The sequence below is a fragment of the Eulemur rufifrons genome, chromosome 14 (assembly GCF_041146395.1).
Source record: "Eulemur rufifrons isolate Redbay chromosome 14, OSU_ERuf_1, whole genome shotgun sequence".
NCBI lineage: Eukaryota > Metazoa > Chordata > Mammalia > Primates > Lemuridae > Eulemur > Eulemur rufifrons.
The window spans coordinates 4,802,889-4,825,080 of NC_090996.1; the positions used below are offsets into that span (position 1 = coordinate 4,802,889).

The following is a 22,192-nucleotide window of genomic DNA, read 5'->3' on the forward strand; positions in this document are numbered from 1 at the left end:
CCTTTCTGTAAGTACTATATTCTTTTCTCAATGTTTACTTATCATATCACTTTTTCTAAAATACTACCAGGACTCAAAGTAAAGGTTACAGAATTTACTTAATATTGTTTTTATTAAAGCAAAAATGCATTTGCTTCAAAGATGACAATGAGTCTATAATTCAATTGCATGAAGAGCCCCAAATCCATTCTCTGTAGATAGGTAGGTATTCCCTTATAATCTGTTATTCCACCTTGAACTTCTATGTCATCTGTAAGACTTTATTTTCTCCTGTTTAGTCAGAAGGTCACTTTCCTTTACAGAGAGGCTACATGCAAAATCGGAATTAATGAATCCTACATTCTGTATCACCCAGCACTATACCATCCACTATTGGGCGTAATCACCTTTCCTTCCTTCCCTTCCCTTATAGTTTCTGTCAGAAACTCCTAACAGTTTTTGCTTTCCCCCCACTCTCCTGGGATTTTTAGGAGTTGCTAACACGAGCTCTTTTTCCAACCACCACTGAACAAGCCTTCCCAGATAAAAAGCCCAAGTTTAATTCAACCAAGCGTTCTGTTGCCAGGCAGAACCATCCTAATGTAATGCAGAAGGCTGGGTTGAATGCCAAGCTTCTGTCTAATCCTCAGGAATTGGTGCCCTGGCCAATGGGCATACAGTCAGTCATTATCAATTTTTTGTTGTTGTTCTAAAGAAGGCAGGGAAAAGAACAACCTCTTATAATAAGAAAATGAGAGAAACTGGACAAGAACTGGTGCCATCTGCTAATCTGGACAGAAATGAGGTTGAAGAGAGAAAGGTTGGAGATGGAGCAGATGGGACTCTCTTTAATCATCTGTTCTTATTATTTTGCTCCCTGTTTGTGTTTAATAATTTAAATGAAGGATAGAAACATATATCTCTCTGTTCAAACAAAAATATGATATAAGATTACAAACTTATACCTCTTCTACCTCTTCATTCCAAACAATCCCCATACCACTCTTCTAACTGAAGGAGAAAAACATTCCACTCTGTTATGAGAGACCATGGAGGTATTTTCTACCCTTCACTAGGATTAGATGTCCAACTGCTGTTCTTGTAGTCTTGTGACTAAATTTAATTTGTACAATTGTACACAATGGATATTTTATCAGCAATGACTCGACTTAGCTCTTTATAAGAATATTTAAATGCCAGAATAGAGAACATATAAAAGATACATGATCACAAGACAATTTAGGGGATCAAGGCAAGATGATGGACAAGAAAAACCGCCAGCCCGAGTGTCTCTGCAAGAAAGATAGATTTTAGATGAAAGTGAAAAAAACAAACAGGTAGACAAACATAGATTGGAATAGGGTCGGAAGGAAGGGTGCCTGAAACTACAGGATACTCCATGGGAAGAAGCTGCAGAGGAGAACTGGAAAGAGAATGGCATCGGCAGGGTCTAAACCCTGAGAGGCTTGGAGACCAGTGGCAAAGGTAGGTAGAGTGGTTAAATTTCCCCTCTCTTGTGTCTCAGACTGCGGGTTGGCTGCTGAGCTGCTGGAGAGACCTGCCAACACCAGCCCAGAGATGGCTGCCACCAGTTAGTGGTGAGCCTCTTGGGGACAGAGCAGCAAGCTCCCAGCTCCCTCAGGGCACCTCCCGTCCCACAGACTGGAGCCACCCACAGGTGCCATATTGCTTCATTCTCCCCTTAAAAAGCTTGTGCACAACCAAGGAAACTATCATGAGAGTAAAGAGACAACCTACAGAATGGGAGAAAAAATTTGCATGCTACACATCTGATAAAGAGCTGATAACAGAACTCAGGAAAATCAACAAGAAAAAAATCAAACAACCCTATCAAAAAGTAAGCAAAGAACACAAACAGAAATTTTTCAAAAGAAGATAGACTAATGGCCAAAAAACATATGAAAAAATGTTCAACATCTCTAATCATCAGGGAAATGCAAATCAAAACCACAATGAGATATCACTTAACTCCAGTGAGAACGGCCTTTATCAAAAAGTCCCAAAACAATAAATGTTGGCATGGATGCGGAGAGATAGGAACTTCATACACTGCAGATGGGACTGCAAACTAGTACAACCTCTGTGGAAAGTAATATGGAGATACCAAAAAGAGCCAAAAGTAGAACTACCATTTGATCCAGCAATCCCATTACTGGGCATCTACCCAAAAGAACAAAAAACACTCTATAAAAAAGACATCTGCACGCGAATGTTTATAGCAGCACAATTCATAATTGCAAAGATGTGGAAACAACCCAAGTGCCCATCAATACATGAGTAGATTAATGAAATGTGGTATATGTATGCCATGGAGTTCTACTCAGCCCCAAAAGAATGGTGATCTAGCACCTTTTGTATTATCCTGGATAGAGCTGGAACCCATTCTACTAAGTGAAGTATCAGAAGAATAGAAAAACAAGCACCACATGTACTCACCATCAAATTGGTATTAACTGATCAACACTTACGTGCCCATACAGTAGTAACATTCATCAGGAGTCAGGCAGGTGGGAGAGGGGAGGAGGGGATGGGTATACTCACACCTAATGGGTACAGTGCCCATTGTCTGGGGGATGGACATGCTTGAAGCTCTGACTCAGATGGGGCAAAGGCAATATATGTAACCTAAACATACATACCCCTGTAATATGCTGAAATAAAAAAATAAGAAAATAAAAAAATGCAAGTAAAAAAAAACACACACACATACACAAGATAATCCGAAGGTCTTGTGACACAGAAGACAAAGCTCTTTTTGATCCAATCATTGTATACCTCTTCTGACTACTTCTGTCATTCCATCCTTTATGGATTATACTCTAGTCATTTTATTCCATTTGTAATTCTCTGATTATATCAGACTGAATCATGCTTCTTTGTACAGACAGTGCTACTATAAAGCTTATTTTGAAAACATGAATTTGTGCCAACGTGCTTGCTATAGCAGGAATGATGAGCGTAATGTGAATTTTACATTTGCTTATATGCAATGTAATCTATAAGAAATACTAGGTGAATCCAGGAAACTGCATCCAGTTGAACTGAGCTGCATAGAAATGCACAAAGCACATACATGCACAAACCTCAAACATCTACCAGCTACCTCAGTTCAATGTGTGTGGTATGAGCTACTCCTGTTGGGAAAAACTTTCCACCCTGTTTCAGATCACCCTTCTTCCACCATTTCTCCTTAACTCAAAAGCTGCAACCTTTCCAATGCCCACTTCCACAAGCAAATTTTAGATCTTTTTCAATATAAGGTACCATATTCCACATAGTTTCTTTTTCTTTTTGGTAACCATTTAACATATGTAAAACTGTACTACCATTTTCATTAGGTTTCTTTTGGATTTTTTGATCACTGATGAAATTTTCCGTGATAGTGTACAAATAAGACGCACAAGAAACATGTCTTGCTCCAGGAAAGGAGTGAAAGTGGACATCACTGTGCTTTACACTTGGTCAGCTCTCCAAAAAACATTTGGGAAACATACAGAAAGGTTATCTTAAACACTCTTTGAGAGCCAACATTCCGTGCTCTTTTAAGGTAACTTTCACCAACAACAAAAAAAAAAGCCAGTCATACTGATACAGTATTTCAGAACTATATCCTTTTTCATCTGGTCTTCACTGCAGATGAGGTTAACAAATGGGAAGAAATTTTTATCTTAATTTTCAGACAGTAGAAACAGGAACATGACCAGATTAAGAATTTTTCCTAAAGTCCCACAAGTAATTGTAGTAAAACTGGACCTACAACCCACATCTTTTTTTTTTTATTTCAGCATATTATGGGGGTACAAAAGTTTAGGTTACATATATTGCCCTTGCCCCCTGTGAATCAGAGCTTCAAGCATGTCCATCCCCTAGACGGTGCACATAGCACTCATTATGTATGTATACACCCATTCCCGCCCCCCACAGCTGCCCAACACCCGATTAATGTTATTCCTAAATGTGCTCTTGGGTGATGATAAGTGAAACCAATTTGCTGGTGAGTACATGTGGCACTTAGTTTTCCATTCTTGGGATACTTCACTTAGTAGAATGGGTTCCAGCTCTATCCAGGAAAATATAAGAGGTGCTATATCACTATTGTTTCTTATAGCTAAGTAGTACTCCATGGTATACATATACCACATTTTATTAATCCACTCATGTATTGATGGGTACTTGGGTTGTTTCCACATCTTTGCAATTACGAATTGTGCTGCTATAAACATTTGAGTGTAGATGTCTTTTTTATAGAATGTATTTTGTTCTTTTGGGTAGATGCCCAATAATGGGATTGCTAGATCAAATGGTAGGTCTACTTGTATCTGTTTAAGGTATTTCCATATTGCTTTCCATAGAGATTGCACTGGTTTGCAGTCCCATCTGCAGTGTATGAGTGTCCCTATCTCTCCGCATCCACGCCAACATTTATTGTTTTGGGACTTTTTGATAAAGGCCATTCTCACTGGAGATAAGTGATATCTCATGTGGTTTTGATTTGCATTTCCCTGATGATTAGAGATGTTGAGCATTTTTTCATAGGTTTGTTGGCCATTCTTCTGTCTTCTTTTGATAAGTTTCTATTCATGTCCTTTGCCCACTTTTTGATAGGGTTGTTTGATTTTTTCTTGCTGATTTTCCTGAGTTCTAAATAGATTCTAGTTATCAGTCCTTTATCAGATGTGGAGCATGCAAAAATTTTTTCTCATTCTGTAGGTTGTCTGTTTGCTCTTGTGACAGTTTCTTTGGCTGTGCAGAAGCTTTTTGATTTAATCAGGTCCCATTTATTTATTTTTGTTGTTGCTGTGATTGCCTTTGGGGTCTTCTTCATAAATTATTTGCCTAGGCAATGTCTATAAGAGTTTTTCCCACATTTTCTTCTAGAATTCTAATAGTTTCACTCCCAAGGTTTAAGTCTGTTATCCACTGTGACTTGATTTTTGTGAGAGGTGAAAGGTGTGCGTCTTGTTTCAGTATTCTACGTGTGGCTATCCAGTTTTCCCAGCACTATTTATTGAATAAGGAATCTTTTCCCCAGTGTATGTTTTTGTCTGCTTTGTCAAAGATTAGATGGCTATATGAGGATAGTTTTATAGCTGGATTCTCAGTTCTGTTCCACTCGTCTGTGTCTCTGTTCTTGTGCCAATACTAAGCTGATTTAATAACCACAGCCTTGTAGTATAGTTTGAAGTCCGGTAAATTAATACCTCCCATTGTGTTCTTATTGCCTAAAATTGCGTTTGCTAAATGGGGTCTTCTCTGGTTCCATATAAAGTATAAAATTATTTTTTCTATATCTGTGAAAAACGATGTTGGTAATTTAACAGGGATTGCGTTGAATCTGTAGATCACTTTGGGTTGTATAGACATTTTAACAATGTTGATTCTTCCAATCGACGAGCATGGTATGGTTTTCCACCTGTTTACAACCTCTGCTATCTCTTTCCTCAGTGTTTCATAGTTCTCCCTGTAGAGGTCTTTTACTTCCTTAGTTAAATATATTTTACGTACTTTATTTTCTTTGTTGCTATTGTGAAGTGTATTGAGTCTTTGATTTGGTTCTCTGTTTGACTGTTATTGGCATATATGAATGCTTCTGATTTGTGTGTACTGATTTTGTATCCTGAGACTTTACCGAACTCATTTATCAATTCCGGGAGTCTCTTGGTTGAATCCTTGGGGTTTTCTAGATATCATATCATCTGCAAAGAGTGAGAGTTTGATCTCTTCTGTCCCCATTTGGACACCCTTGATTCTGCTCTCTTGCCTGATTGCTCTCGCAAGGACTTCCAGCACTATATACAACCCACATCTTTAGATTAAGACACAATCCATTTCTATACACCTACCGATCGGGGTTAGAAGTTCATGGTGGAAAAATGGGACTCTAAAAATTTATCTACAGCTAAGAAATGAGTTATTTTTAAGGAAGTTTCACAGCCCTCCCTGTTTCTTTCAAATGTTATAATATAACCAAATCTATGAAAGATTTTAATTTGCTATAACCTTTATACTAATTTGTGAAATTCTTATTACAGAGAAAATGTTTCAAAATTCATAAAACTCCTATGGGTAGGCAGTAGACATATCATATAGTGCTCAGGCCTCCTCGCTAAGTCTAACACACTACAGGGACTTGGCACTGGAGGTGCCTCCTGTCTAAAATGTTCTTCCTCACACATTCACATGGCTTATTTCCCTACTTCCATCAATTATTTGCTTAAGTCATCCTCTTAACAAAGTCTATATTGATCACTTTATTAAAAGTTGTACCATTTCTCAATTATGGTAAGGAGGTTTTTTTCCTTTTTCATGCTTTTATTCCTAAATATAATAGTTACCTATCACCTTCCAAAATACTTTGAGATTTATATATTAATATTTACTTTTTTCTGTATTCCCCATTAGAATTTAAGCTCCATGAGTGCAGACATTTTTGTCTGTTTTGTTTGGATGCTGTAACCACAATACTACATATAACGGTGCCTGACATATTGTGGATCTCAATAAACATTTATTAAACAAATTAAAAGATATATACATGCACAAGCATGGTTCTCTAAACCATTAGTAAGAATAAAACTAATAATCGCAGATGCACAGAACCAGGTACCTTTCTTTAAGTAACTTGCTCAAATACATGAAACTATTTGGGGATCATATTGAAGGGCAGCTTTCCCACACAGATCATCCACTCAGAAGGCTCCACAGAAGTTTCACCAGGGGAGCTCTTAGAATTAAAGGAAATATTTTTTTAATGTGACTATAGTTTACAGTTTAATGTAAATTTGTTCTACATCATCATTTCTACAGAGAAAGAATAACTAAGTCACTTTTCTGCAACAATGGTACCTATAACAAAGTTACTTGAAAACAAGTGGTGGGAAGGAAGGGAAATTTGGTATATTCAAAAGCAATTCATGACTGAAAAGGCAGGATTTATGAAATAAAAACCAAAGTGTCTCATTGAAAACACCTCTAAAAATCACAGAATGTTAAATTGCTTCTGCCCTGCAATTCACTCAAAGCCCACCCAGGTCTATAAGTCAGTAATAAACCCCAAGTTTCAACCAGATTCTCTTTTCCACTGAGCTTAACAAAATGAACTTATAATGTCTATTCTGCAGGTGTCTATATTTCAAAAAGACTCAGTACACAAATACTTGGTTCCAAGACATACTGAGTTGGTCAATTTGATTTCATGTCAAAATCAATGTTTCATGCATATATAGATTGTGACCATCAAATAAAAAACAATATGCATCCAAGTAGATGTTAATACTATATATACTATTTGATTATAAAACTCAGAACAAATAACTCTCATTCTTGTTATTAGTACCTCACACCTTTCAAACCTCAATAATTTCTTATCTGGAAACAGGGCTAATGCCAGCAGAACCTCCACAGAAGTCATTGCGAGGATTAAATGAACTAACCCAGTTCATTTAATAATTCTATTTTCAGATACTAAGAAGCACCTAGATAGACTGTTAAATCTCAACCCTGGCTGCACATTTAGAAATGCCAGAAGAGCTTTAAAAAAATGATTCCCAGGGCCAACCCTGCTAATATGCTGATTTAAATTGTTTAGGGTTTGAGCCTATAGTTCAGTATTTTTTTTTTAAGTGTTCCATGTTATTTAAACAAGGAGCCAGATTTGAAAACCCAAGATTTAGAGTCTAATTCCCAAATTTAGTGGGTCTGGAATGGGTTAGGGAATGTGTATTTTTTTCACGTAGACTAAATAACATATAGTTTATTATGAGTAAAGAAGCTTTTTTATGACATCCATGCTTCTAATTATATTTTAACAAATACAGCAGAAAAATATTTATTAAAGATATATAATAGAATACATTTTTTAAAGTTTTTACAACTTTCTCTAAAGGAAATCTCTATCCTGAATAAGTCTGGTATAACTTTGGAAAGAAAGGGAGGAGGAAAGAGGGTAAAAGAAAGAAGGGAAGGAGAGAGGAAATTAATCCATGCAAATATTGGCACTGGGAAGGGGGTAAGGGAGTATTTGTGGGAGATTCCTTGACAAAAAAAAAACAAAACAAAACAAAACAAAAATACTTAAACACTTTTCTTTGTCTCAAGATGAGAGTAAGGAACTAATATTTATTGACTCTGGCTATGTTCCAGGCCTTCCACACCCATGATCTCAATCAATGCTCCCAAAAACCCTGCAAGGGAACCCTCACTATCCACAATCTGTATAGACAGGACACAATCTGCACAGAACACAAAACATAATCAGGATTTTCCCTGAGAAACTCAAAGAGGCTTAGTCACTTGGCCCTAACGCTAGGTCCTCTGACAGAAGAAGGGAGCAGACAGCCATGGCTCCTTGTAGCATACTTCACTACATTTGCAGGCCTCATGCACTGTGTTTGCTGTAGATATATGAAAGGGATTCCAGAATCGCTACCTACACTGCTTTTTGTGACACAGTGCCTCCAACAATCCCCATTTGACTGATAAAATAGCAGTACCCTGGCATGGCCAGAGACTATCACTGAGGGAACTAAGAAGTTCCTGTAGAGTGAGTTCTAGGTACGAATTATTTATGAAAATGGTCAGTCACTCCTCATGGTCAAAGAAGATAAAAACTGACTTGTATTGAAAAGTACTTTTATTCCAAAAATAGCAAAGTGGGCTGCCAACTCATATTACTGGACCCACCGTAGAGAAAGAGAAGCTTTGAGAGAAACAGGTTGAGTAACTCAAGACTTTAAGTAGGCAGAAAAATCTAAGAGCAGTACAGCTTCCTAATATGCTCCCAGCTTGAATGCATCTGTCAAACTTTCACGTAGATTTTGGGGCGTCTAGCACGATCATATAGACCAATTGCCTGACTACCTGGAATTCTATGGGTTGAGAGGAACAAAATGTGGATAACAACCAGAAAGAACTCTCCAGAAGGCCAGCAGCAGCAATTCAGATGATGGCAGCAGACAATCTGCAGTAGCAGTTGTGGGCCTTGTCCCTGGAGTATCTTACTGCTAGGGCACTGCTGGGCACACAAAGTAAGGAATGATTTGTGGAACAAACTCCTAAGTATTAAGTGTCACACAAAACAGAGGGCAAACACAAGAAGATGAGAAATAGGAGGAAGGAGAACCCTTTGGAAAAACGTCCTCCTAATAATCTCAGTAGGTATTTAATTTCTATTTTTTTCCTCTTCTTTGCATTCACAAAGGCCAAATCTTCAAGTCAAATTAGAGTGCAGTAAAGCATTAAGTTAGCATTCAACAGGTTTAATTACTGTGTAAATGAAAGAAATTATTATTCATTCATGACATTTATTTCAGATCCAACGTTAGCTGCTTTTATAAAAATTGGGGGTAGGGAGAGTAAAACCTAGATGGAGAGAGAGGAATAAGAACTAGGATATATAATTACAGCTATACTTCTTTGCCAAACATTAGTAAGCCTAAACAAAAAGACCTTGTTTGTTCTCTTGAGAAAAAGCATGTGATCCATCAGTGGTGGCTCTAAAGCCAACCCTCTCCTGACACATGGCCAGACTCTGATAGGTATACCAATATTGGAAATCCCAGTAACAGAAGGCTAATTATTAAGGCCACAAAGCCTGGTACAGCCCATTGTAATTCGGAAGTCCTTGAACTCTGGGAACAATTCTAGGAGTCAGGCCCTACAAAGTAATGGAAGCCTCACTGCCCCATGAGAGATAAAGGGCCAGTTGATGCTACCAGAACTATCAAACAATGGATCTTTTCTAACAAATTTCCAGAGTTTAAACATCTCTCACAAGCAGAAAAGACAGAAAACACACACACGACCTAAACTAAATCACATGTGGCATTTATTTTTAATTTTTGTATGTGTGCCTGGCAAAAGGGACTGTAAAAGAGGGTGCCTGGTGGACTAGTTAAAGACAAAGAGAAATAAGTGTCCACAAATCAATATACACTAAATGGGAGATAATCTATTACTTGAATTGTTAAGATTCCATGATTTTATCAGAATATAGTCACTACATACTTTTATCCCACTGAAATTCTCTAGGCTTTCCAAGGAATTCTTTGAACAAAGCAAAATGCCTAATTAAAACATATCCTATTTCTACTCCAACACATTCACACAGACACATGGGAACACATACAAACACACACAGATATTTTTGCAATCAGTTAATCTTAAACCTTCTCTAAACCTCCAACCACTAGCATTTAATTACTACAAATGCAACCAACAGTGGTTAGAAATTGGCAGTAACAACCTCAGTTTGTTTTAAAATTTGAGACCACACAAGTTGGGAACAAGAAATTATTATTGAGGAATTCAGACAGATTTAAGGACCACGGGCAACTCTGCAAAGTAATGATAATGAAATTGTGAAGGTTTAAATTAGAAAACCAACTTAATATATTGAGCTGATATAGGAAAATTAACTTTTACAGAAAACTTAAATATTCTCTGAAACTAAATACCTTAACTAGGCTTAAAACTTTCTGCTGGTTTCCGTTCCAATGCTCTGAATTTCAAGTGGAAAGTATCTTTTTTTTCTTTTTTTTAATAAAGGAATAGTTTAAGAACTATCTGCATAAAAAGGTATGAGTCTGAAGAAAAAAGTTTATATATTATCATCATAATATTATTTAAACAAGTCAATGAAACAGTTATACATATCAATACTTAGTTGAAAGTCAGAAATAAGAGAGGGGTTCTGTATTCAGGCAATATTTTAGTCTGGTACCGGATTCTTTCAAGTCCTGACTTTCCAAATTTAACATGTATTAACATGTTTAGCAAAGAAGCATCAATGAAATATCTATTAATACATATGTCTTAATTCTTCTTTATGTACCTCTGAATCTCCACACAGGGTCAGGGATCCAACAATCACAAGCCAGGTTTTCCTGAGGCTGAAGCAGCTGTATGATTTCTCTCTTCACACAGCCCTGTTCTTGTCTTCCTGTCTTCTTTAAAGTTCCTGTTTGTTTCAAGATGATTGTCCCAAGTATTGTTTCACGTTTTACTATGCTGGGGAAAACTACTATTACTTTATTATTCTACATTAGGCCTTCAAAGAGATCACCTTCCTTCCCCTACCTCTAGGAAGGGAAAGAAAGATAATTAAGGATTTAAAAATATATATTTAAAAACCTGTTATTGTTTTGGCCACCTCAGCACCTTTTATTCATTCTTTGGTAACAGAAGCTCAAATCTTCTTTGAAGAATTAACCCCAACTACCTTGGAGTTCCAGTAGTTTGAAGAGAGTTGAGAGGGCCATAAGAGTCACTCCACTAAACGGTATATTTGTGACACAAATCCAGCCAATCAGACAAGAATGGTCACATGACCAAAGTAGGCCCACAGAGTAGAAGCAGCAGGTTTCTTTTTGGACACAATAAGAATGAGGCTCCAGGAGTTTGAGGTTGCTGTGAGATAGGCTGATGTCACGGCACTCTAGTCTGGGCAACAGAGCGACATTCTGGCTCAAAAACTAACTAAATAAATAAATAAAATAAGAATGAGGCTTGTTCTTTCCCGAGAATGCTGAGCTGGCAGAACATTGGTTGGCTTTGCCTCTATACCGCAAGAAGCCAACACAGAGGATGTTGTGCTGAGAGATGGAGACAGATTGCTAAAAATGCTGAGATCCTGAAATTCAAATGCTTTTAGCTCATTTTATCCCAAGTTCTCTTTATTAAACCAATAAAATTCTGAGTTGGGGCTAAGATACAGAAATGGGCCACCACTTTACTTTAAAGGTAATAATGCCTTTTTATCTGACACTACAGCTCTGGTACAAGTATCATCTCCTTTGAAAAGCCTTCATGGATGACTGTTCCAAATACACTCAGAAGGCACACAGAGGCTGAATTACCTCTCCACTCCCGCTCTCCATTACTATGCAACAGATCAGTAACTATCATATATGACCTCATCAATCATCATATATCACCTGCTCTTTTTATTCTTAGTCATATCATAAAGTTTCCAGAACAAAGATATTCTCATCCTTGTTTTAAAGAGCACAAGTTTTAGATACAGAAGATTAGAGTTTAATCTTGCCTCTTTTCTGGCTCTAACACTTTAGACTTTTCTGAGCCCTGTTTCTCACATCTTTAATGCAAGGTTAATAATATCTGCTTTAAATGACAGTTATGATATCAAAGTTAGGTAACATGTGAACGTATTTATAAACTCTAAAGCACCAAGTAAATAACAATAATAATGATGATGACAGCTGTTATGGTGATGATGGCAATGAGGATGACGGCAACCATGACAATGTTCCCATTCCCAGGTTTGCAGATCTGTGAATGAGCTCAGGGATCCAGGGAACCACCAATCATCAATTGGAACAGTTCTTCGGGTTCTTAGACTAAAAGTCCAATGATCTTTTCCCATCTTACATGGACACAACCACCAGTGGTATGACAGATGGGAACATTAACTAAAAGGCCACTAAGAGGATATGACCAGCGGACTAATAATAAGATTTCGGGGCTCTGGGATAAAAGGACTTTAACATCTAATATTTGTAAATAATTGTGCCTTTTCCATTATGATGGCAATCCTTACGTAAGTATGTACAAACCATATACAAATAAAAACATTAGAAGGGCATTACACCCTCTATCGTGACAAGATGGCCACACCGGCAGTAACAGCAAGTGATCCTCCCTCCACTCCCGCCCCAGCCCCGGCGGCCGCCCCAGTCTCAGCCCCAGCCTCATCCCCGACACCAGCGCCAAGGCCAGCTCCAGCGCCAGCTGCAGCTCCGACTGCGGTTGCGGGCCAGACCCCGGCCTCAGTGCAAGCCCCGGCCTCACTGACTGGTCCCGCTATCCCAGGGCCCTTCCCTGGTGGCCGCGTGGTCAGGCTGCACCCAGTCATTTTGGCCTCCATCGTGGGCAGCTACGAGCGACGAAACAAGGGAGCTGCCCGTGTTATCGGGACCCTGCTAGGAACTGTTGACAAGCACTCAGTGGAGGTCACTAACTGCTTTTCAGTGCCGCACAATGAGTCAGAAGATGAAGTGGCTGTTGACATGGAATTTGCTAAGAACATGTATGAACTGCACAAAAAAGTCTCTCCAAATGAGCTCATCCTGGGCTGGTACGCTACACGCCACGACATCACAGAGCACTCTGTGCTGATCCACGAATACTACAGCCGGGAGGCCCCCAACCCCATTCACCTCACTGTGGACACAAGTCTCCAGAACGGCTGCATGAGCATCAAAGCCTATGTCAGCACTTTAATGGGTGTCCCTGGGAGGACCATGGGAGTGATGTTCACACCTCTGACAGTGAAATACGCATATTATGACACTGAACGCATTGGAGTTGACCTGATCATGAAGACCTGTTTTAGCCCCAACCGGGTGATCGGACTCTCAAGTGATTTGCAGCAAGTAGAGGGGCATCAGCTCACATCCAGGATGCCATAAGTACAGTGTTGCAATACGCAGAGGACGTGCTGTCTGGAAAGGTGTCAGCTGACAATACTGTGGGTCGCTTCTTGATGAGCCTGGTTAACCAAGTACCCAAAATAGCTCCTGACGACTTCGAGACCATGCTCAACAGCAATATCAATGACCTGCTGATGGTGACCTACCTGGCCAATCTCACACAGTCACAGACTGCCCTCAATGAGAAGCTTGTAAACCTGTGAATAGGCCCCAGACAGAACTCCTGCCAGTCTGGGTCTCACCCTAGGACTCAGTATGAAGTGAAGGCGAAATGGTTTCTTTGTAGTCTGGAGTCACACTGAGTCAGTCAACTGTTTGTGACTCTAATAAACATGGCCTACCTTTTGTAAATGAAAAAAAAAAAAAAAAGAAGGGCATTACAGAGGAGGTATATTCTACCCTCAGATACACAAAAGATTTTTACAGTAGAGAGCACTCAGATATTGAGACAAGCTCTATGCTTTGTAATGTAACTTTGAGGGAAATACCTGCGCATCTTTCAGCCTCAGTTTCTAAATTTTTAAAGGATTGAGATTGGATGGATCCCAAGATCTTTCTTAGTTCTACCATTACTTTTAACTTACAAATGATTTCAATTATCATACCATATAGGGTTTAATTTCCTCATCTTATTTTAATTGAGCTAAGGTCCCAGAAAAAAGTTTAAAGTTTCATTTCTTCTCTTGTAATGTGGTAAACAACATATAATTGTTCTCCAACCATGTTAAGAGCAGTCTCTTTGCTTAAATATTTTAATGAGGTCCTCATCCAAGGGCTACCTACTGTTGTGACTGTTTGGGGAATAATGACAAGCAGCTCTTTTCTTTGTTTTTATCAGATTGGTTTTCTTACAGAGAGCCACTCCTGATTTGGACAGAACATTTGGATGGGTGGGGCAGTCCTGTGGATCACAGTTCACTCTAGGAAGGCCAGCAGGATAAACAAAACGTTTAATTGACACTGCTGTAGCCCAGATCTGCCTCCCATCTTACCTTTCTGAAATGCTTTTCTGTATTGCATCTCCTCAGCATATCTCCATAAACCTCAAATAATTTTACTAAAAGCACAAATAAAATCAAACTGTATTATGCAGTGAAGAGAAATGGAGGAATGACGACATTCCTATTCTGATTTCTGTGTAAGGTCAAGACAGACCTGTGTAGAAGTTGCTGGGTTTCCAGTTCTCTGATCTAGTCTCTAGACTTTCTTTCATTTTCACTAATTAATGACTTTCATATGAATTAAACACAAGTTTTCTCATCTCTTCACAAGACCCCACATCCTTTTTTAAAGAAAACTCTGCTCTTTCCCCAGCACAGTGTTTCCTCTATTGATTGTAGATTAGATCTACTCTCACATCCTTAATTTGTACTGGTTGGGTGTCCAAAATCTGAAAATCTCAAATCCAAAACTTTTTGAGCACCAGCATAATGATCAATGCAAATGCTCACTGGAGCATTTCAGACTTACAGATTTGGGATGCTCAACCTGTAAGTATTATGCAAATATTTGAAAATTCAAAAAACTCCCAAATCCAAAACATTTCTGTCCTAAGCATTTCAGATAAGGGATATTCAACCTCTATAAATGTGGCCACCAACTTTAAGAGCTAACATTCCAGTGGACACTTAGGATGTGCCAGCCACTATTCTATCTATACTCTCTTTCACTGATTACCTCACTTAATCCTCACCAAATAAGCCGATGAAGTACATATTAGTAGCCATACTTTACAGATAGGAAATTGAGACACAAGGAGATGAAGTAGCATGCACAAATTCAGACTTTGACTTTATATTGCTCTTTCTCTTTTTAAAATTATTTGTCGTCTATAGGGAAAATGGATTTACTCTTTTCCCCTAGTCTACTTGATATCCATATATCTGAAAGGTAGCAGTAACTATTAAGGATATCACCTAAAGCCTCAAAATAGAAACAATCTATGGAACCATAAGCTTGGCTGCATTCACAACTTAAACAAGCAGCTGTTCACAAAAAAAAAAAAAAAAAAAAAAAATCCTTCCTCTCTCCTTCTCCTTCCCTCTCATCTCATACACCAAATATTTATTATGTAACTACTGTGTCAGACATTATGCCAGAAACTGTCTTTTTAGTGTATCAACTGTTCTAAAGGTCGATTTTTCATTTCAGATCCATGATTTCAACAACTTTCTACCTAAACTACAATTTTGCATATAGTAAATGAGTTTAATTCTCAAAACCCTTGAAGTGCCACCATTTTCTTAACATCTTACCAAGGCATCACTGACAAAAAATAACAACTGACATACAATAAACTGCACAGAAGGTGGCAGCATTTTGAACCTTGAGGCCAACATACCCTCCAGAGAGCAACAGCTTCCTCTCCTGAAACTTTACATGAGTGACCAAACACTGCTAAGAATTAACAGAGTCATGAAATCAAGCCTTGACTATCTTCAGTTATAGACATGATACAAATTCTAGGGACCACAGGACAGTGAACAAGTTTGACAGACCATACAATGTCATTTATTCCAAAGTATTTCTTAACTCACATTCCAGCAAAGTTGTCCTGCTCAGAACCATGATACACTCAAAGTTTCTCTTTGCATCTCCTTATCTTCCTTTGTTTCCCGCCCCTTTTCCATCTTTACTCTCTTCTACTTATTTGTGCTTTACCCCCACCTGCCTTTCATCAAAAAATGTTCCTAAGAAAGGGGTTGTTGAAATCATTCACACTGTTAGCAAATCACTGAACTGGGCCAGCTTAATATATTACCACTCCCAGGTGCACTGAAAATTAAATGAGAAGTCAGAGTCAAATTTTTCAGTTTAGAACATCAGCTAGTTGGGGGGGGGGGAGGGTATCGCTATAGCAGACTGATTATTTCCCTGAAATCCTGCAACATGGGCAGCCATTAATCTATTCGTCGCTCACTATGTTCTGATTAACTCACTCATTCAGTAAATATTTAGTGGGTGCCTATCAACTTCCAGACAGTGTTCTAGGTACCAAGAAAACAGCAATGCACAAAATAGACAAAAACCCTGCCCTGAGGAGTTTACAACTTATAGCAGGGCAGGTACAATAAATAATTTGGTAAGCGATGTGTGATTATAACAGCTGGTGTTGAATGTTGTCCATTCTTGAAGATATATGCAAAGAACCTGAAATGCTTGTCATCTCATTTAAGTGACAATGTGATGTACTGCAGAGGCCAGAAGAATCAGGATTGAATTCCAGCTCCTACACCAGCTAGCTATACAGTCTTGGCTGAGTCACATACTCTCCTGTAAGACTCAGAAAAACAAACGGAAGGCTGGGCGAGAAAAATTCTAAAGTTACCTTTTTAGATACTTTGAATGTCTCATGAAAGAATATGGGTCACAAAGAGAAGACTGTTAAGATAATACATTTAATTCTCTGGGTGAAAAAAGACTATAAAGAGGCAAGTATCAGTCTTTATGTCATTAAGAGTAATATATCAACCTTTCTAGAGGCACTTACACCACATCCCTGAAGCCAACAACTATGTAAAGGCACCTCTAGTAAAGGCTGTAGATGTATTATCTGTATTATCAAAGTTACACTCAGATTTTCATTCAAATTCTCCCTCTACCACCCCTCGAACCCTTCTCTCTCAGTAGTTGATTTGGTTTGAGAACACTGACTATTTTTACCTTTCAAATTTGAAATGGCATCACCTGGAACAATATGAAAATGAACTAGATATTTTAAAACAAATCAAACTGTCCAAATTCCATACAGAGGGTAACAATAAACAAAATTTGTTAACACACTTCCTCTCCCCCTGGGTGCACATGACACAAGTTTACAATAAAATATTTCTATTGGCAGGTAACCCAGTAGATGATTCAGATCAAAGGCTCCTTTCTTCTACTTTACCTTCCTAATATTGATTTATTTCTGATATACCAAAGAATATCATTTGTCTATACAGAACCATTTTAGATCAGCTTCCATTAATAGAAACTCAATGTACAATTTAAAAACTATTTCATCATCACTCTATTTAAATAAAGATGAACACCAGACTTAGTTTACAAATATAAGTAGTCTTTCACAGAGCTTGGAAATGGTCAAAAATCACTTTTAAGTACCACTGCTTTTTTTTTTTTTTTTTCAATTTTGAAGAAATTCAAACCCACAGGGAAGTTGAAAAAAAAAAGAGTATGGTGAATGCCCAATACCTTTTATTTAGGTTTACTAATTGTGATATTTTCTAACAAAATTCACTAATATTTTGTCACATATGCCCACCCTCCATCTCCTTCCATCCCTCCCTCTCTCCACTCTCCCCCACTTCTACACACACACACACACACGAATGTATACATATTGTGGTGAACCATTTGAAAACAGCTATATACATGATAATTTACCCTTTTACTTTCACCCCTTACTTTAGCATGAGTCAAAAAAAGCAAAAGCAAGGACATTCTCCCCCACAACTATTAATATTAATACAATATCATTAACATACCCAAGAATTAATTTAATATTTATTCAACATTATCATCTAGGCAGTCTAGTACAACTTTCAAACTTCCCCAGTTGTGCCCAAATGAGACCTTCATAGCATTTCCCTCACCCCAGGATTCAATCAAAACTCACATTCTGCTTTTTAATTGTCATGTCTCTCTAGCCTCCTTTAAACCTATAACAGTCCTCCCCACCATCTTTTCATTTAATCTAGTTTGACACAATTATGGATCCAATGTTCTATGATTGTCAAGTGAACTGAATTATAACATCAAACCACTCTTTTATAAATAGCTGTGAAATGTCTTAATCCATCTAAGAGAAGTTATGGTGTGATATAAAATGGCTTTAAAGTTTTATAGATTTATTTTATTTTTATTTTTTATTTTTTTGAGACAGAGTCTCGCTCTGTTGCACGGGCTAGAGTCCTATGGCATCAGCCTAGCTCACAGCAACCTCAAACTCCTGGGCTTAAGCAATCCTCCTGCCTCAGCCTCCCGAGTAGCTGGGACTACAGGCATGTGCCACCATGTCTGGCTAATTTTTTTCTATATATATTTTTAGCTGTCCAGGTCATTTCTTTCTATTTTTAGTAGAGACGGGGTCTTGCTCTTGCTCAGGCTGGTCTCGAACTCCTGATCTCGACCGATACTCCCGCCTCGGCCTCCCTGAGTGCTAGGACTACAGGCGTGAGCCACCTCACCGGGCCAAGTTTTATAGATTTAAAATTCAAAATCTTCTCATCTCAATATTGCCCTTGTGCTTCCAGACTCTGGCCAAGGCACATAGTCCAAATGCAGGGTTTGCAAAGCTTAATTCCAGGTATTATGCACCTAAGCCTGAACTTCAACCCCACTGTTTCTGCAACTCTAAGATATAACCCATTAAATACAAAGTAACTTTTATGAAGAATTTGGCAGGGTCACCACTGTACCTAAGCCAGAGATAACCAAAAATTAACCAAATAACTGTTTATTAATTTGTTTCCCATTTTGAGATCAGAGTCTCAGACAGGATAGTGTGTAGCATACATTAGAGTAAAAAGTGAGGGGACTATTACTTGACCTGGTAATAATGAAGTCCTTAAGCAAATCTGGATAACTGTCCAGAACAATTATGAAATGATAATGCTAACATGTATAATTTCTATTGTGCCCTTCAACTGTTGGAAAATTTAGTTATTCAAGCAAGGAACACTGTTTTATTCAAGAAGGGAGACCTGAAGACCCTCAGTGATACTGGAAAATTTACACAGGCCTTTGGCCAAAATCAGTAACATTCTCACCTAGAAATTGACTTTACTGCAAAGAAAAACTATAGAAGGTAAAAATTAAGATGAACAAGATTAGTAAGCCTGACCTGGATTTCCATAAAGAATTCCAAGTAACAATTCCAGATTATGGAAAACATTGTTTTGCAGAGACGGAACCTAACTTACCTATATTTTTTACTGCTAGCACACCTCCTGCCATACAACAGGGAATTATTTTTTATCCATTTAGGCATACATTCAACAAATACTTATTTTGTATATTCACTCTGTGAAAGGCACGGTACTAGGTGCTAGAGATGTAACAGTGAATAACATCCATAAGATCCTGCTCTGACAGGATCTTTCAACAATGAGAAAAGACAGAAAAAAGAAAAATAATAATAATTAATGAAATACACTGATGAAGGGGATAATTCCAGATGCTGGTAAGTCATATTAAGAAAATAAAAGAATGTCAGAGTAAGAAATAAGTAAAGGGAGCAAACTTAGATAGGCAGTCAGAGAAGATCACGCTGAAAAGGTGACATCTGAATTAAGACCTACGCCACAGGGTAGAACAGTCCACATGGGGATGTTTGGCAGAGCAACTGAGGCAAAGTGAACAGGAAGCCCAGGCAAGAACTCTGCATGACCTAGAGGGACAGTGGGAATGGAAGTGGGCAGGGGCCACTTAGGGCTTCATAGGCCATGATCAAGTGTTTAGATTTTACAACTCAATTCAGTGTGAAGCCCTAAGGATTTTAAGGAGGATTTTAAGCAAGAGAATGCTACAATGTGATCTGTGTTTTAAAAAGAACCCATTTGGCTGATATATACAGAATGAAAAAACTATCATCACAATGAAAAGCAGTATATCCTGAGTCTCCACCCCATTCTTCATGCCTCCCTTTCTACTTCCGGAACTGATGGGCGGCAAAAGCACACAGTCACATCACTGTGAGGGCAGCAGAGGAATAGAGCCACAGAGCAACTGGACCTGCTTCGCTGCCTCTGCAAGGACAATGGATGGGGCTCAACAACAGGGAAATACAATACGCTTTCTTCACTGCTCAAAATATACTTGGTCACTTTCTCAGTGGTTTCAGAGACATGACTGAATGAAGAATAGCTTTTATTTTTAGTTCATTATGTTTCTTTTCTTTTTAAAGATACTAACAAAATCTTTTCCAAAACCTGTTGTCATTGACTGCCCATTATTTTTAATAATCCCCAGATTTTGGTGTAGAAAAGATCTCACAACAATGACATGTGACAGAGGGTGCCTAGCCCCTCCTATCCACGGTTCTCAGGCTGCTCAACTGCCAAGGCCCACAAACTATTAAAGCACAGGGGTAGCTTGGTTTCTAGAAAGTGTTATTTGATATGATGAAGAGTGGAAGGGAGTCTCCTACCAACTAGAGTGGTTTCAGAAACATTGTCCCAGGATAGGGAAAGGATTTCTAGAGACCATTCACCCCAGAGGCACCACACCCTTCTATCACCATAAGGGAAAGTATCTGACCTAAACAAAGATAAGCAACATGAAATGCATTCTTCTTGAAACTGATACAATAATACAATCACAAAGGCAAAAAAAAAAAAAAAGAAAAAAGAAAAAAAGAAAAAAAACAAGCCTGGACAATATAGCAAGACCCTGTCTGTAAAAAAGAAAAAAAGAAAAAAAAATTTTAATTAGCAGGCTATGGAATATCAGGAAGCCGAGGCAGGGGCAGGAGGACTGCTTGAGCCCAGAAGTTTGAGCTTATGGTGAGCTATAATCAGGCCACTGGGCAACAGAGCAAGACCGTGTTTCTAAAAAAAATTTAATTAATTAAGTAATGTTTTTAAAAGAAGGCAATAAAACAGGCATGCTCACTGGCCCTAACAACTCCACTACGAGGAAGATTTTGCTAGAGATAAACATTTATAAAAAAATTCTATCAAAATTTTCACAAACATTTTAGAAATCTGATTTGTAAACATAAAGCTTCCCTTTTCAACTGACAGCTCTTTGAAAAGCAACTACGGTAAGATAATACAATTTGAATCAACATTAGGTCAAAATCCTTACATTTATTACTATATAACTTGTTGTCTACATGTTCCCACATGACAAAAGAAGTGATAATTTAAATTGGAGTCAAAGAGGTAAGCTTGATAAAATGAAAGTAGAGCTGTTTGATGAATCACAGTATATTATAGTTAAATGTTTCTGTTCTTTTTTATATTCCTAGAACCCTGAAGGAAGAGTAGTATCTTTGACTATACATTGCATGTAGGCAGTAACTTCTCATGCATGTATCTATTCAAAGGTTACATAAGTATATGAATAGGTCATCTACATATTTAATTTTTTAGCCCCCAAAACTATAGATTTAATTCATTTTCATAACATAATTGATTTTGTCCAACATTAATAAAACTAATCAACTACACTAATAGAATGCTTCCATCTTCCTCCATAGAAATAGCAATTTAACAGGAACACAAGATCCTACATTAAGATTCATCAGTTGTTTGATCTACAAAGAGTAACAGCTTTTTTTTCCCCATCAAGCACATTCACATTCACACAACATTCAGATGCTGGTAGGCTACAATGTGCTTCCCACTGCTGCAATGAAGTCAGGAACTGAAATGAGAAAAAAAAAATAATAATAACTCAAGAGGAAAAAAAAGCTACATACACACATTGCTATGGTTTTCTCCTTCATGGCCAAAAAAAAAAAAAAAAAAAAAAAGTCTATGTAAATGCCAAACAACAAGGGAATAATTTAGCAAATTATAATGGAAACCCATAGGAATTGTGACAAATGCTATATAGAAACATTAGAATGATGTATGGGTAAGTGCAAAAAGGGAAATAGAAAAGTATATACAATTAGTTATAAAATGTAAATAAGGGCAAACACTGGAAGGGAATATGCAAAAATTAAAACTCATGCCAATGTTAGGGTTATCATAGCTTTTTCCTAATAAAGAAAGGAAAATTAGTACAGAATGGAA

General features: G+C 37.8%; 2 protein-coding genes across 6 annotated transcripts in view; one reads left to right on the forward strand and one right to left on the reverse strand.

Annotated features, from left to right (window-relative positions):
- The window catches only part of AUTS2 (activator of transcription and developmental regulator AUTS2), a 1,139,956-nt gene that overhangs the window by 742,251 nt on the left and 375,513 nt on the right, over window positions 1-22,192 (reverse strand). The gene's annotated exons all lie outside the window — the stretch shown is intronic.
- On the forward strand, window positions 12,624-13,739 carry LOC138394210 (eukaryotic translation initiation factor 3 subunit F-like). The gene is given in 2 exon segments (XM_069485956.1): window positions 12,624-13,392; window positions 13,395-13,739. Coding segments are annotated over 2 exon segments (1,026 nt in total). The 3' UTR covers window positions 13,652-13,739.